Below are 17,846 nucleotides of genomic sequence, written 5' to 3' on the forward strand. Positions count from 1 at the left end.
TGCCGACTCGTCATCAGAACAAAGATGGCTGCTCTGTGGCGTGCCTCGGAGCGGTGATTGTCGGTGTCAGAGGGAGTTCTTTCATGTTTCCGGAGATGCCAGTCAACTGCGCACACACACACACACACACACACACACACACACACACACACACACACACACACACAGGCGGAGTTTAAATGGGGGGTTACATAAAGCGGGTGTCAGATTTAGATGACAGTCTAGATGTCGGTAGTGGGGTGTGGGTTACGTGTGAGGGGAGGGGGGGGGACCCGAGCTAAGCTGGCGTCTTGTAGCGCGCTGTTGGAGCTCAGCTCGGCTCAGCGGCGGTGACACGTTCAGTCGCCTATTGTTTTGTTGCGCGGAGGAACTTGTCAAGATCAGCATTTAATAGCTCTTTAGTGTGCTTTTAAGTGTTCTCACCTGGAAAAGGTAGCCGCGAGGTGGCTGGCACCCTGAATTAGCTCTCTGAAGTTCAAAATGGAATAATATCCCTCTGTGTGTGAGTGTGTGTTTGTGTGTGTGTGTGTTTGTGTTAGTTACAGGAGACGAGAGAGAAAAACCTTAACGCTGTCAGTGCATGTGCTGGAGCCTTCACAGTGAACACAACAAACAGACAAGAAAGGCTGGAACATTTACCTGCTTCACATGTATCACTTGCAGATCTTTGTGAAGTCATATTTGAGTCCTCAGCGGGTCTATAGATTTGTGCCCAAACCCCCGAAAAGACCCGTAAATGGCATGGCTAACTCAATCCAGTTAGGATTTCATATTAAAATGCCCTGTGACGGATGACGTTTAAAATCAGCTTGGTAATAAAGATAATCGACTACTCACGACACGGCCTGGGCCAGGTGTTCATGGGTCCTCGCAGCATCTTATTTCTCCGATAAGTACATTTTAGAATTGATTTTAAAATATTATTGTTGACTTTTAAGGCCCGTTCTGGACTTTTAAGTACAATTTTGATTATTTAGTGCCAGCTGAGGACCAAATGTGAACAGTCCTTTTTCTGTCCGGGCTCCCACTCTTTGGAACAAACCTCCATGAGGAAATCCATCTGGCAAACTCTTCATCCGCTTTTAAATCCCTCGTAAAGACACGTTTTTATAGGTGAGCTTTCTCCAGGTTCTGATCTGACCAACTATTTTAATAACCCCATAACGTTTTATTTTATCTCGTTTTTACTCATTTCTCATCCGTAACTTGCTATAATTATTATTCCCGGTTATTACACATGATGTTAAACAGACCCTGGACCCGAGCTAAAAGAACGGGACCCCAACCCTGACCTGACTCACGGTGTAAAAACATGGATCCAAACCCGTCAGGCTTTGAGTCCTAAGATCTCTAGTCTGTGACAATTGTTAATTAAAATAATTCCTAATTTCCTGCTTCTATCACCTCAGAACTATTTGAAAACACTTAATTATCCCATCCTGTTTCATTTTTCTTAACCAGCATCGACATCCCCCCCCCAACCACAAACACACTTTAGCCTTTTACCTCACATCCCCCCGTTTAAACGAATGTCCTCCCTCCACAGTCAGTCTACACATAAACAGATATTTGCTCCCGCACTTACACACACACACACAGACACACACTTAACTCCTCCACTCTCTGTCACCACTCCACTTTCCTTATTACTGGCAGGAAGGCAGGCTCCATGTTAAAATGGCAAACTCAGCCGCTAACCTGAACGCTGGTGTCTGTAACCCACTGCTAATTAAACCCACAAGGCAGCAGCCAAGTGTCTTTGTCTCTATATAATGTACACACACACACACACAGACACACACACACACACTGTGGAGACAGGCAGCCAGGCCCTTGGCCCCTGGATAGCTGCGTTTCCCTCCACCCCACCACATGTCTGCTGCTCTGTGACAAGACCTTTAAAACGGAGGGCATTACTTATGCACTGCCGCCATGGGGAGAGTGTCTGTGCATGTGTGCGTTTGTGCATGTGTGTGCGCGCGCTTGTTGATGCACACTAGTAGGCTCAGTACTTGTGTAGCTACATATTGTTGTGTTGACGCTGCCTCTGTTTCCTATCTGACCGTTGATGTATGTGTTTGCGTAGACAGCCAGGGGGCCGGTCTAGCTGTTCTCTGCTGGGGCTTCGCGGCCCCTGAAGATACACACAGACAATTAGCACAGGCGCATCATCCATACATGCTGGCTTGAGTAGATTTATTATTGGGCCCTTAGTGGAAGTTGATGGCATATACATATTCATGTCCGCAGCCATGGGGGAAAAAGAAAAAACATCTTCTCTCTTCTTTTAAAGACAAGAGAGGCTCTGCAGAGTCCAGCAAGAATTCATCTTTATTTGAGTTTGTTGAGAAACCAACATCCATGTCTCACCTCTCCATCCCTCTCTGTCTCAATTTATCAGTCTCTTTGTCTCTTTATTTGCTCTCATCTCTCCTCCTCTGCCGCATCTCTCAATCCTCCCATCTCCATCCTTTTTTCACACGGCCTTTGTCACATGGCTAATTCCCTCTTCGCGGCAGAAAAATCAATGTGCCTCTAAAACGCACGTTTGAACGGTAAACATAAACAGCAAGGCAGGCGGGTGGGGGCCGGCTGCGAAACAAGCATCCTCCAACCTCCAGGTTTAAACCATTACACCTGGATGCGACACTCTATCTCCTTCTTTTTATCCACCTGCAAATTATTTAGATTTGTTTTTTGTTAAGAGGCAAGCGAAAGGCGGCAAAGATCGGAATACAGTGAAATGCTAATTTTCACAAAGACAAGGGTAAATAAAGGTAAATAAATAAGACGTACTTTCATTATCCCCTGCCTGTCTGCGTCTCCCCCCCTCCTCCCTTCCCTCTGTCTTTGTGTGGCATTATTAATGCACAGCAGGACATGCTGCCATTTGAATATTTCATAAACGCATGTAGTAATCTGCCTGTAATCACCTCGCTAACTGGCCAGCGGTGGATCGCCATGTGTACGAGAGGAGCTGGACCCCGGAGAGGCCTTCGCACACACATATTGACCAAATATGAGAAAAACAAGGCGCTTGTCGATGAGGAGGAAAACTTAATAAAGATTTCTCCCTCCTCTTTCTCTCTTATTTTTTTTTTTTGTAATGAGGTATCTTCAGGGACGTCGAGCGGCGCGCCCCGTGCTTTTGAAGCAGCTGTAATTCATGACACACGCCATACATCAAGTGCATAAGATAGCATTATGGGCAGTGAAATGAAAAGGGTATTTGCAACATTAGTTCCCTCATCCTGCGAGGGACGTGATTAAATGATTAATGAAATGCTCCCCCTTTTTTTGCATGCGCATTTCTGAAACAGCAATTAGGCACAGGGCTGGAGAAATCCACTGGCTCGTCCCTCCCCTCCTCCGCAGCCATCCCTCATCCATCCCCACCCCTCCTCTCTTTCTTTCTTTTTTCTTTTTAATGCTACTTCATTCTTGATTTATAATGAAACATTTCTGAGCATTAAGGACCGAGAAATGGCCTCAACAGTACGAGCCGGGATGAGATGGGATGGTTTTTAAAAAACGTTTGAGCGGCGTAATTGAAAGGTGCAAATGTCCTATTCAGCTCCTGATTGGCAGGTCGAGATAAGGCGGCTCAATGAGTTGTCTTGTTTTGCACAGGGCCGATAAACAAGAGGTGAGGGGGTTCGGAGTAGAATGGTGGGAGTGTGTGTTTCTTGCGAGGTGTTGGAGACCATGTTTCACTACGTTTGTGTGTGTGTGTTCTTAGATAAAGTGAAAGCCAGAGACAGGCACAGAGATTTTGTCCTCCCTCTAATGCACTGGAGGCAGAGCTGTAAATGATCATTGAAGGGTCTGCAAGCTAACCTATAATTACTGGAGATAAAGTGGCAGCTCTGGCATTTCATAAGCATGCCTCCTCAAAGCTCGCTTTGTGAGTTTGTCACCAATGATCATTTAGATAGAGGCTCATTACCCAGCATCACAACACTTTAGAAACCCCCTTTTTCTCCCCATATTTGTGTACTGTGTTTTTTCTTTTCTTCTATGTGTGTGTGTGTGTGTGTGTGTGTGTGTGTGTGTGTGTGTGTGTGTGTAGCAGGAATAAAGGTCTACCTTAATGGTGAAGCTCTTTTGTGTCCTTATAGACGAAATCCAATCAAGACACAAAAAAACCTCATTGACTGTTATGGCTGTCTGGCTGCCTTTTTCTTCTAATGAGGCGAACACACCAGATACATTTATTATGTCTGCTGCTGCCGCTGGATAATGCACCTTCCGTTTGAAGAGCTCGCTTTTGTGTGTCAAATGTTGCCGGTGTTAAATCGCGTGCATTGTTTTCGGTAAACGAAGGAGACAAAAGCCGTTCTGCTGGGCTGGCATCTTTTATTCTGCGTGGAGAAAGCGGCGCCCGGGGTGGCACCGGAGTTAGCCATCTAAACTGGCACAGGGCCCATTGTCATGTTAAACATGGCACCACACACCGTCGTGTTACTTCTAATTACCGCGTTTCACCGAGGAACAATGGCTCCTAACAGGATCCTATGGATGACTCTCTCAGTATAGAAATATTATCATTAAAAGCAAAACAGCGGTGAAGGTGATACGGTAATTATCCTCCCCCACAGTTTGGATCAAACCCAAAAATAAGTTGCTGTGTGGCGTTGACATACCATTTGAATTGGTGTATAACCTCTCTCTCTCTTTCTCCCTCTCTTTCTCCCTCCAGGCATCTAAACAATGAACACGCCCTCGACGATCGGAGCACAGCTCAGTGTCGAGTCCAGATGCAAGTCGTCCAGCAGCTAGAAATCCAAGTAAGTTTCCCTTTTTGCAATAAAGAACATCTCCGAACAGAAGTTGGAATCAAAGCCGTGTGCATTGGAAGATGTAGAAAGGGTCATCCACTAACCAGAAGGGTCTGTGGTTCGATCCCCGGCACCTCCAGTTCTGCATTCTGAGGTTGGACAAAATAACTGAACCCCAAATGGCCTCTGAAGGCTGTGCTGACAGTGTTTGATAGATAGAGTGTTGCATTGAGAAACAAGTGTCGGTGAATGAGTGTCAGAAAAGTCCAAGTCAGCTGCTGCAGACATTCTCTGGAGTTTCAGCTCCCAGCTCCATAGTAAAGACTCCACATAATGTCCAAAAGAGCCCTTGTAAGCACAAGGAAGCAGAACCAACTAATAGAATACTAATATCTTGGAATGAAGGAGCATTGCCACACACGGTGAGAGACAAAGCCGGTGTCAATGTGCCGTAAACAAAAAAAACATGATCTCTGCCTCTGACGCTGTGTCACCCCAAGTGTCTGACCAGAGAATCTCCGGCTTCGGTCTTGATGTCTGGAAGATAAACTCCAGAGAAAGTCCGAACCCAATTGGGCTTTTTCCAGCGTTCATGTCTGACAAGCAAGATATAAATACAGCCCATTTGCTGCATTTATCATATAGTTAACTTTTCACAGTTCCATTTTACTGTCGAGAACTCACCTCTTGTTTCAGTAGCCAATCATCCCGTCCAAACTTTATTTTTCAAAGTTGTGTGAGCGACAGAGTGTGAGGACAAGCAGGACCTGCTGGATTCAACAAAGCCACTAAACAAAGGAATCCTCAGGCCTTACAACCAAAGCCATTATGGCTGTTTTAATTGAATTAAGCGTGTGCTTTATTTTCTCAGCTTTCTTTTCTTTTTTTTTTCTTCCTCTTTCTCTTTTTCTTTCCAATTAATAGCGAGCGCATCTCTCCCGGTCTGCTGTGTTAATTAACTGCACTTTGCACCTGAAGAAAGCTCAAAAGGAGGGAACTATTTTCAGTAGGTGGAGCGTGACCTTATTAAGAAGTCATGCTGGCTAGATAATGAGAACGCTGATTGAGCGCTCTCATTATTACTCAGCACTGGCGGTCGCCTTCCTTTTCAGAAACAAATAGGTGTGTGTATGTTTTAGAAGTGGGATCAAACCAAGTGACAGGACGATAGAAACTGGGCTTCTACGGAGGGTGGGTTTATATAAATGTAAATTGTAAAATGGTCTGTATTTATAGTAGCGCCCACACAATGTCTTGTCCACTTCGGGATCAGACCGCCGACCCTCTGCTCAGTGGACAGCCCGCCCTACCTCTGGAGCCACAGCTGCCCCCTTCCCCCCCCCCTCTCCCCGATTTCATAAAACAGAAAATAAAATCAGATCCAAGTTATTTATTCAACTTTCTCTCATTGTGTGTTTTGTTTTTCATTTCCACACAGAGCTACTGAAGCTTGCTCTCTTCACTGTGACCAATTACTGTGTTGTCTGTCCTGCTTCCTCTCCTCTCTCTCACATTCTTTCATTTCTTCATCCCTCTCTTCTTTTCTTTTCTCCTCCTGCGCGAGAGCCGTCACTCGTAATGAGGCCCAGCTCTGTGCGTGTGCGTGCACGCCTACTTGCTTGTCTGTTTTTCCCTGTGTATGTGTGTGTGTGTGTATACTAAGGGGTGTGCGGGGGCTGAGTCTTTCTCAGGGTCCAGTCCCTGTCACTCCCCGTGAATTAGATTGATGATAGGCGATGGCCGGGGCCACTAACTGGACGGGGGAGGCGGGGCCGCCCGGCACCCTGTTTGGGAGACCTCCTCACCTCCAAGCAGCTGCTGGCTGCGCTCCATCCCCCTGACAGTGTCCACAGGACTTGGAGCAGACACCCAGGACCACCTAATTTATGGCCCAAGTAGCTTGTTACTGTCAGAGCCCCGCTGACCTAAATTCTGCTATTGACAAAAAGATGAAATGCTATTTGTATTGCCTGACCTGTCTGCTCCCGTCTCCCCCCCTTCCCTCCCCCCCGAAGCCTCTGGTGTTCTCCTCACAGCACCAGCAGAACTGTTTCTCTCACTTGGTTTATATCAAAGCTCTTCTCTCTGTCTTCTCTGTACCACTCAAATGGTATGTCTCATTTGCTATGTTTCTCCTTTTCTTTTCCTCTTCCCCTCCTCTTCCTCTCCTCTTCCTTTCCTCTCGTCTCCTCCTCCTTTCCTCTCGCCTACTCATCCCTCTTCTCCTCTCCAAGCTTTCCTCATCTCTACTGCTTCTCTTCCATTCCTCTTCCTCTCCTATCTTTTTCTGCTTCTTCTTCGCATCCTTTCCTCTTCCTCTCCTCTCCTGTTCCTCTCCTTTTGTTTCCTCTCCTCCTCTTCTCGTTTCCTCATCTTCCTCTCTTCTCCAAGCTTTCCTCTCCTCTTCTTCTTCTCTTCATTTCCTCTCCCTCTCCTCTTTCTCTTGTTTTCCTCTCCTCTTGTTTCCTCTCATCTTCCTCCTCCTGCTCCTCTCCCTCTCCTCTTTCATCCCCTCCCCCCGTTTAATCCACTCTAATGCACACTCTCCCTCTTTTCTCTCTCTCCAAACAGCTTTCTAAAGAACGTGAGCGTCTTCAGGCGATGATGACCCACTTGCACATGCGGCCCTCGGAACCTAAGTCATCTCCCAAACCAGTGAGTGCATATTGCTCCGGCCGCTGTAAACAGGCGTCCACCTAGAAAAATGGCCAGTTTAACTACCAGGCAGTTGTTTGAGTGACTGACAGACGATGAAAAAGAGGGGAATGGGAGTTGTAATACATAAGTTATTTTCGCTTCTTATCGGGTGAGAGGACAATAGAGTTTGGAAGTGTATTAGATAGCAGAGCGGCGGAGTCCTTGTCTAAAACGCAGGGTCATTTCTTTTGTGATGGATATAATGGCCAAAACAACCTGTTGGCCGCTGATGACTGTTTGGCTCGGTGGCCGCGGCGGCACTCACAAACGGAATGGAAGACGAGAATATCTATCATTTGTACAACAAACACCTGAAAATTACAGCCGAGTGGCGAAGACGGCGTTCGCGTAAATACCCAGCCTGCCGCTGAAATTGCCTCCTCAGAGAGAGAAAAACACTAAATTGTGAAAGGGGTCATCGAAGAAAGAAAATGGTGTCACTCCTGACGCTTCTTCTCCTGCCTTTTACTTTTGAGATTGAATGATTACAAATGCATTTTCCCCTTTTCCAATCCCTGTATTTGGATTTAATATTAAAGACGCTATATATTTTTTTGGGGCAAATATTATTTTGTCCCATTTTCCCACGTTTTATATAATCGTTTTAATATCTGAGAGCAAAACATTGTTACGGTGTTTCTGGTGCATAGTAGGGGCCTACTTTCAATGGAATAATTTTCCTCATCACCTCTCATCATAGAATGTAGATAATCACAAGATAGCATAATTATCCCATAATTCCATCAGGAATCAAACTCCCTTTTTATAATTCAATCTCTCTCTCTCTCTCTCTCTCTCCTCTTCTGTCTGTCTGTGGCGTCTTCTTCTTTTTTTTTTTAATCTTCAAAACTCCAGCAGCTTGGTTCCATCTCGTCCAATAAAGCGTTTGCAGCCTATAATCCACGTCTGAATATGAATGAATGATGCTAATGAAGTATTGCATTACATAAAGCACACATGAAAGAGCTGCTAATTGCATTTGATGGTGGGGGCAATTCAGACAGAATTCTTAAATGAACAGTTAAGTCTTCAGTTTTAAGGCTCCCCCTGTTTTTCTGAGGGGAGGTAGGATGAGGATTTGGCGAAGGGGAAAACGCTTGTGTAGACGTAACAAAACGAGAGATGGTGGGTGGATTTCAAACAGCCGCGTGGCTTTATATCCCAATAGAATCACAGGTATAGGAATAGAAACCCTGCAGCATAAATAGATTCATGTTGGCCTATTAGGAAACAAGAGTTGCCCACGTGTTACCACTGCCAGGCAAACACACCTACACCATTTATTCTCTGAGTCACACTTCATTAAATGGCTCCTTTTGGCCATTGCACGGATGGATGAGAGTCAAAGTTAGTCAAGCTGCAAGTCCTGAATAATCACATCTCTCTCTCTCTCTGTTTGTCTGTGTGAGTGTCTCTCTCCCAAACCTTGAGTGTCTTTTGCCAGAATTGGATTACACGGCTGCAAACATGTCGCCCTTGTTTTCGGGACAGCACTTATTTGTATTTTATTCAGCATATAATGAGCGTTTACTAAATTCTCCTTTTGGAAGCATCAGGTACAGTTTTGTTCCAGGTTTGTGCGCATGTGGCAGGATCCGTTAAATGGATATAAGCAGATGATTTGCACTCATAACTCTACTAACTTTTAGAGAAAGACAACAAAAAGCTGTAGTTCAACATCTATTCACATTGTTGATTGAGGCAGACTTGTGCTGCAATTGTTACGGATTTAATTTTGAAAATGAATTACATTCAGATATGTACTTATATACTGTAACACAGTAAATGCACTTGGTTCCATCCCACCACTGCTCATGTTTAATCTGTGTCTGTGCAGCCAGCGCTCGTCCCAGCCAATAACCGTAGCAGCTCGTTACAGCTAATTGGGCAGATAATTATCATCTGAAAACCTCTCCATCCACCGGAGTCTCTCAAACTTGACATTTCATCCTATTTATCAACACATGCCCCAAATGGCCACTGGTGCCTCCTCCTCACTCTCCCCCCCCCCCCCCCCCACCTCCTTCCCTCGTTCCCTTTCCAGCTTTCAAGTCGCCTCTAATTCAAACTCTGGGCAACGGACGCATTCCACTTGTAGAGTCGCAATTAAGGCAATTTGGTTTGAATATGTAACGACGTCATTACCATTCCAGCCAAATTAGCGCAGGGACTAAAAAGGTCAGTTAAGAATTTTCCAGTCGGTTTGAGCCTCTCACATGAGATTTGGGGAAGCGAACGCAAAAGTGGTGCAAAGAGCCGGACGATTGGCGGTTAGCACAGTTGGCCTCCATGCCAGACATAACTAACACTCCGTAATGTTGAAGGAGCGGAGCGGGTTGTGTGTGTGTGTGTGTGTGTGTGTGTGTGTGTGTGTGTGTGTGTGTGTGTGTGTGTGTGTGTGTGTGTGTGTGTGTGTGTGTGTGTGTGTGTGTGTGTGTGTGTGTGTGTGTGTGTGTGTGTGTGTGTGTGAGTTGTCAATGCAGATATTGTCATTTTAACCTTACACTGTAAAAAAATTCATACCATCAATCTGTTCTATTCCTCTCCTTGCACAAGTCCTTGCAACTTTAAATATATTTATATATAAAATGCAATTACAAGTTGCTTTACAAATTAAAACTAAAGAATTCAGAGCAAACAATAGAAAACAAGCATTAGATAACATTGGAGCACAAATATAACAGAAAAGTCACAAAAGAGAAGTTTAAAGTGTTGAGGTAGGTAGGATGATCTGTAGCAGAGTCTTCAACGTACTGTGGCCCTTACAGTACATATTTGCTTCCACCTCTATCTTCCTTTAGCTTCTCTCTTCTTACAATCCACTCACTGACCTGAAAGAGCAAGATTCTAACCTGAGATGACTCCGAGTGGCTGCTGTGGTCACTATAGTAACCTCTATGTCACTATAGTAACCTTGTCATAGCGGAACATTAGGTCACATGTTGTGGTTCTGGACCCGGCTGGTTCCGGGTGTTTACCGATTCGCACAACAGCAAACAAAGGTTGCGGAGCCTCGTTTCCTCAGTTTGAAATGATTACGGGTGGTCGAAGTGGAGGAGATAGAGAAGGAGGGATACAGCGAGCGACGGGAGGGAGGGAGGGAGGGAGTGATAAATAGAGAGATAAAGAGAGATGGGGCCGGGATAGCACGGAGGCTGATCGTTGGATAATCTTGAACAGCGTGCTCTAATTAGAATTCTTATGATACAATTTGGTGCTTGTAATTAGTGGAGATAGGCTGGCTCCTCTCCACGAGCCTTGTTAGTGGAAACACAGCTGTGTTAGAGGAGAGGAGAGCAGACACTGTCGGAGGGAACCACAAAATAACGCCTTCCTCTCTCCCCCCCCCCCCCCTCCCTCCCTCCTCCATCCCTCCTTCCCGCCGCAGCTCAACTTGGTGTCCAGCGTCACCATGTCCAAGAACTTGCCCTCGGTATCGCCGCCGAACTTACCTCAGACGCCCACCACGCCCACGGCACCCATCACGCCCATGGCCGCCATGCCCCAGGTGCCGTCGATACTGGGAGGAGCCAACGTCCCCAGCATGGGCGCCATGCGCAGACGCCACTCGGACAAATACTCCATGCCACTGTCTTCAGGTGGGACCAACTACTTATCATTGCACACAACACCCACACACAAATACATACAGCCAGTGCAAACAATTACGTTTTAAGCTAATGTGAAGCAAGTGAAGGCAAGATACACACACAAGTACACAAACATGGTGTACTTTAATCTCCGTGAGGACACTAATTGGCATAATTCATTCGCTAAACCTTTACCCTAATTTAAAGGGTTAAGGTCATCACAACTAAATGCCTAAATTGAACCTAATTCTAAGACAATATAACCCTAGACTGTAACCTTACAGCCCTTTGAAAAGTGAGGACCTGCCAAAAATGTCCTCACTATTTGAAAATATCCTAACTTTGTAGGATCCGTGCTCAAAATGGTCTTCACAAATACACAAATATCTATATATCTATATATATATAGTTATAGATATATAGATAAACACACACACAAAAAGCTGTTGTCAATGATCATATTTAGTTTCTAAATAGAATTGTTGAATAAAGTGTATGTATATATATGAATGTGATGTTATGAATTGTAAATTGCATGTGATTTCTTAGCCTTCAGAACTTACTCGTACTCGAACTGTAGTAGTGTTGTATTATGTTGTTTTTTTTACATGCACACATGTGAAGGTGCACACACAGCGTACTCACACTTTTCCTCTGACATAAAACACACACACACACACCACCACCACCCACTGCTGTTGGTCTCACCAATGTGGGATGTCTGGTTGGTTTTGTAAAAGCCTGTGTTTAATCACTCTATATGTAAATAGACAAGAACTTCCTTTGTGGATAAATATTACATGAATGTTAATTAAGTTCAAATAATGGTGGAGGGGGAAAAAATACAATATTTATTACATTAAGACATCCCATGTATTAAGCTTTGCATTTTAAATGGTCCGTCTTTGATGTTTATATTTACTCTCTCTGTGTTTAGTGTGAAGACACATAAATTATTCAACCTCAGCCTAACTAACTAACACGGTTCTCATTTTGTGGACGTATTAGTGTTTAAGATCTCTCGCGAGAGAGATTAATTAAAAATGCATTTTGTTAGACATGGAAAATGCCGATTTGATGTGCCCCCCTTTTAACCCCACCCTCTTTGTTACCCTCCCCTCTCTCCCCTGTATCTCTCTCCACCCCCCCCTCACCCCCAGCCCCCCCCAATAATTTGATGAAACTTGTGCAAATGCAATACCTAAAGGAATAAAAATTTACCAATTATTTCAGGTGGTGACACAGTATTTATTTTTCCAGAGATCGCCCCAAACTACGAGTTTTATAAGAACGCAGATGTCAGGCCGCCATTTACTTATGCAACCCTCATAAGACAGGTGAGTGGGAAATAAATTAACTTTGCCTGATTAGATTAAAATTAATTGCTGCATGAATCATGGCAGCCCCCCCTCTCTCAATGCATCTCTGTGTGTATGTGTGTGTGTGTTACGTGGTCTCGTTAGTAAACCATTATTTGATGTCATCTCATTCCAGGCTATCATGGACTCTGCCGACATGCAGTTAACGCTTAATGAAATCTACAGCTGGTTCACGCGCACGTTCGCCTACTTCAGACGCAACGCCGCAACTTGGAAGGTAACTTTCATGACCCCACCCTCCCACCCGACCTCCACCTTTCACTTCCTTTCACAACGACGACAGCTCCTTCCTCTCGCCCGAGTCAATAACAAGAATCCTGAAGAAAAGCATATATTTGCTCAGCGCCTAGCGATTAGCACTCCTCTCCCATTCTTCCCGACCTCTCTAACGAATAAAGCACCGTTCTCCTCTTATTTATTTTTTCCGCCGCGCTGCCTTCTCTGTTTGGAAATGACAGCTGAAAGAATTATTCTGCCTCAGATATCGTTTTCTAATTCGGTGCAATTAATAGCGAGGCACGGAGCCGGAGAGGAGAGGGCTCTGACGCACTAATTATACAGCAGCCACTCCATCATCAGCACCTTTTGTTAAGGGAGACACCCCTCCTCCTACTCCCGAAACCACCTTCCCTCGCATATCATTGGTTAATTAGGAAGAAATATGGCTGTTTGCCTGTTAACCAGCTCTCAGCTGTGTGAGCGGAGGCACCGTGCACACGCACGTGCACACAAACCCATAAACGGGTCTAAGAGAGAGGTTAAGGGTGTGTTCACGTGGAACTAAGGCAGGGAGGAAAGTGAGAATTGGCCTGTCATGGAGGGAGCGCTCTTTATTTACCCACACAAAAGGCCCCATTTGTATATCTGTCCCGACAACTTTATTGTCCTGTCTGCTTCCACAAAGATGGTAAAAAATGGCTCTGCAGCCGCACACGCTTTAACCCGGAGTGTGTCGGCCTGCTGATAAAGAAAAGCCTCGCCGGGGCCGCCAGCGTCTCATCCCGTGGCCCCTGCGCGTCATTCGTTAGCCGCCTGTTAGCCTTTGTGGCTGCGCGGAGGACTGGAGGGAGAGGGAGAGAGAAAAACATGAAGCAGCCGCTCATCAGCATGCAAGACGTGGCCCAAGCACTAGATTTAGCAAAGTGAATTAATTTGGATTTGGGATGCAAATGAGCACATGGGCGTGTGATCAACCGATTCAGGAGGGGATGCAAGGGGGAAAAAAGATGCAGGGGCCTCTTTGCAGTTTGTTGGGTACAGTGAGATGCTGGGTTCTGTGGAGTAATAATGTGAGGACACATTCTCAGAGGTTTTGTGGCAGCAAATAACACAACCACGTGCATCTCTATCTTATTTACACCTTCCTTTTTTTTCTTCTCCTTCCTCGTTTCCTGATAAAAGTTGCTCCTGTTCCTATGATACAATAGGAATGTTATCACAATGACATTATAAATATCTTGTCTCCCAGTCGGCACAATAACCACGGTGATGTATTTACATCCTTGGCTCCCACAGTAAAGCGTTAGCGGGATGATCAGCGGCGGGGCTCGTCATTTGATTAATGCAGGGAATTTGTTTTAAAGAAAAACAAAGAGGGAGAATGAAAGAAAGGAAGAAATGAAAGGTAGTTTAATATCTCAGCTCGGTCTCATCAGCTCAAAAGAGGGATCTGCACCCCCCCTCACCACCACACCTCACTCACTCTCTTCTTCTCCCTCTCACCCAGAAGCTTATTAGTTCTAACTATATAGCATGCATAATAAAACTGCTCATTTGCTCATTAATATTAAAATTATCATATTCAGAGCCATGGGCATTAAGATCAATCAAATCCCGGGATTTTCAGGTCAGATGCGAGATCTGCTTATGAGTTTTTTTTTTTTTTTTTGAATCCCTTTTTCTTGGAAGAAAGGAGCCGTACACACCGAGCGGAGGCAGGCGATAAATACGAGAGGCAGCGATATTAAAGCCAAGGTTAATTATTTGTAGAGTCTGATGCATGTTTTAATTATCATATGGTCGTATTAATATGAGGAGGTGATTTCTTTTTTTTCCTTTCTCTTTCTATAGGTTTTTTTCTTATTTTGTAATTAATTACTGGTTTATTGTATGAAAGAAATCTACCTGATTTAATTTATATTTAAAAGATAACATGTCACGCAATGAAGACCACGCTGAGGAGATTTGGACGTATAGATGTCAGATACAGTTCAGCGTAATCCTCCTTCCTCGTGCGCACACACACACACACACACACACGCGCTGACACCGGGACCTCATGATGACTGTCTCTTTTCTCTCGCAACACTGTCATCTTTTAAAGCGACGTGTCCATTAAGAGCAGCGCTGCTCTGGCGCAGAAAGGGTTACTGACATCACCATTATCAAGGCCGGTATTACCACTTCTGTCACCACCATAAGCCATTCGCTATGCTGATTACCTCCTTTTAGCCTACTTACTCTGATTGATATGTACTGTGTGCAGGACTTGTAAGAGCATTCGCTCTCACTCAATTTTTACTAATTAAATCAATGGTGTGTGAATGTTGAGAATTTTCTTCAAAATGCAAGAGAGAGAGAAAAATCAATTTCCCGGCCTTGAATGGAAATGAATGAACGTGATTCGCTTTTTTTTTAACACCTCATCCCTCTGACCCCCGTGTCATCCTCTCTCTCCCCCCCGCAGAACGCCGTGCGCCACAACCTCAGCCTGCACAAGTGCTTTGTGCGCGTGGAGAACGTGAAGGGGGCGGTGTGGACGGTGGACGAGGTGGAGTACCAGAAACGCAGGTCGCAGAAGATCACAGGGTACGAGCCTCCGTCACCGCCGCTTAGATCTAGATGTGAAGGTCAACGACATGTGGGAGATCACAGACGATCGGAAATCTCTTTTGCCCCTCTTCGTTTAAACAGACTTTTCATTCTCCCTGCTGTACATGTAGCTCTTTCCTCGCTGATATTTGATATATTTTATTTATCTTTTTCTTCCAGGAGCCCATCACTTGTCAAGAACCTGCCCTCCAGTCTTGGCTATGGAAGTGCACTAAACGCGAGCTTACAGGTGAGAGCCAGGCGCCCGGGAGCAGCTCTCACTCACTGCATGTTTAAAAACTTTATTGTTTAAACTCCATTTCCTCCCTCTTCTCCCTGCTCGTGTGTTTCTGCATCTCCTCCTCTCCCTCCTGTCGGACTCAGAAGGCCACCCTGTGGTCGAGTCAGGAAGCGGCTCCTCCTGTCTGTTCTTCCCGGTTCTCTTTCCCCCCCTCTCCTCTCAGCTGTGGCAGCCACCCTAGATTGATAGCGGCGTGTGTGAATGCAAGGGCATGTGCATTAATATTTATCTAAGCTGTCATAAATGATTTGGCTTCATAGTCTACGCCGGCGAGGTGCTCATGGCAAAAACTTAAAAAATGTAATCACTGTATATAACTTTAATGCGCAGCAGGCGAAAGTGTCAGGAGTTTTTATTATTTTGAGGTAAAGTTTTTGGGGAGGGACTTTTTTCCCTTTAATAGCCAAAAACACAAGGGCATGTGAATGGCAGCTGGGGGGGTGTCAGGAAGGTGTCACTGGGTGAAGAACAGCCTGCAACAGAATAGAAAAGTTGGGACGGAGTTTTAATAATAATGATTTTGATATGTAAAGACTTAGTATATCATTCCCTCCCTGCTCCTCCATCCGCTTTACCTGCTTCCTTTCCCGTCTTATTCCTTCGCCATCTTTCTTTTTCCCTTCCTCTCTTTCACCTGCACCCCTCTTTAATCTCCAACTCTATGTCTCCTCTGTGTCTCTCCTCCTGCAGGCTGCCCTGGCCGAGACCTCCCTGCCTCTGCTCGGGACCCCCGGCCTTATGACCAGCGGCTCCACGGGCCCGATGGGTGGCAGCTGCCACGGCCTCCTCGGAGGAGACCCGTCCGGGCTGACAGGCGGGAGTCCACACGGGCTGCTAGGTGGCAGCCCACCAGGGATGCTGGGCGGTAGCCCCCCAGGCATGCTGGGCTGCAGCCCCCCGACCATGCTGCAGTCGGCCCACGAGGAGCTCAACGGCTCGCTTGACCACCTGGACACCAACGGACACGGCAGCCCCGGGTACTCCCCACCAGTACACATGTAAGTCCCCCGCCTACACCTCAAGTGTGTGTGTGTGTGTGTGTGTGTGTGTGTGTGTGTGTGTGTGTGTGTGTGTGTGTGTGTGTGTGTGTGTGTGTGTGTGTGTGTGTGTGTGTGTGTGTGTGTGTGTGTGTGTGCATGGTTTTCAGTATTTATTATTATTATTTATACAAAATTTTGCATGTTTACTGTAGAATGTGTTGAACCATGTCTTCTGTCCTTAAGACACATCTTCAGGATGCAGCATTGTATGAAAGCATTGAATTGTCCTCCGGGGACTAACAGCTGTTTTGAATTGGACAGCCTGCTCCTTTAAGCAAACTGCACTTTGAGTAGATATCACAGAACTTAAAGCCACTGCCTTAATTACCACACACCTGGATGTCCCTCTCTCACTGCGGCACAGTCCACGATGCAGAGTGCCTCTTTAGAGCCGGGAAAGGTTAAGTGCCACGAGCACATACTGAATCACACATCACACATTGTTATGTGTGATGAGTACTTATTTGAGAATGCGAGCACATGTTGAACCCCCCCCCCCCCCCCATCACCACCTCCGCTCCTACACTGACTCCACTCGCTGTCCTCGTGCCCTTTGTTACTTTAATTGCCTGATATTTAACCCACAGTCCCTTCACTCCGCCCCGACCTCGGAGCAAGGTTCACTTTCCCAGCATGCATTGTATCATAATCTCCTCCTGTCTCCGCCGTGGTTAATTTCCCCGGCACTCTGCGCACACCTGACGTTTTGGATATAACAGTTCATTCCGGGTCTATAAATAGGCCCTTCTGCACATTCGTCTTTAATTACACCACCGTCTGCATTAAAGGGGTTTAGCTGCTATATTTTATGCTAGGCTGTTCCCATTAATATTTAGGGAGTTGTGCATTAATTACTTTTAAGAAAATCCCCCCCCCCCCCTTTCCCCATCTCTTGTTTTTTTTAATGGAGCTTAGATAGAAAGAGAGCGTTTTTAGAGACGCACTCACTCGTCGCACATCCCGAGACAAACACACGTTTCACTTCAACCGTCCATCAAAGCTCGTGTCGCCAAAGTCGGCCGACGCTCGCCAACCACTCCTGTAATGGATAAAGGATGCACTCCAGCTTCCGAGTGTGTGGTTCCCCCCCGACCGGGCGGCCATACCTTCATCTCTTTGGACGTGTTTACCTCCTCGCTCTGGAACGAGGCGTTAAGTGGAGCAAAGCTGCCCGGCCCTGGACCGAGTCCCGGTGTTACCGCTCCCTCGGGTCATTTCACTTTTAAGTAACAGGACGGCGTCGACTCCCC

The 17,846-nt window shown here is 45.8% G+C and overlaps 1 protein-coding gene across 1 annotated transcript in view; it reads left to right on the top strand.

The window, feature by feature from the left end:
* The window catches only part of foxp2 (forkhead box P2), a 93,852-nt gene that overhangs the window by 72,013 nt on the left and 3,993 nt on the right, over positions 1-17,846 (top strand). The window contains exons 9-16 of the mRNA XM_053415384.1: positions 4,700-4,787; positions 7,350-7,433; positions 10,864-11,074; positions 12,299-12,402; positions 12,560-12,661; positions 15,131-15,252; positions 15,436-15,505; positions 16,247-16,554. Of these exons, the coding sequence (XP_053271359.1) occupies positions 4,700-4,787; positions 7,350-7,433; positions 10,864-11,074; positions 12,299-12,402; positions 12,560-12,661; positions 15,131-15,252; positions 15,436-15,505; positions 16,247-16,554 (1,089 nt within the window). The remainder of the gene's footprint in view (positions 1-4,699; positions 4,788-7,349; positions 7,434-10,863; positions 11,075-12,298; positions 12,403-12,559; positions 12,662-15,130; positions 15,253-15,435; positions 15,506-16,246; positions 16,555-17,846) is intronic.

This window comes from Pleuronectes platessa, chromosome 22 (assembly GCF_947347685.1).
Source record: "Pleuronectes platessa chromosome 22, fPlePla1.1, whole genome shotgun sequence".
Lineage (NCBI taxonomy): Eukaryota > Metazoa > Chordata > Actinopteri > Pleuronectiformes > Pleuronectidae > Pleuronectes > Pleuronectes platessa.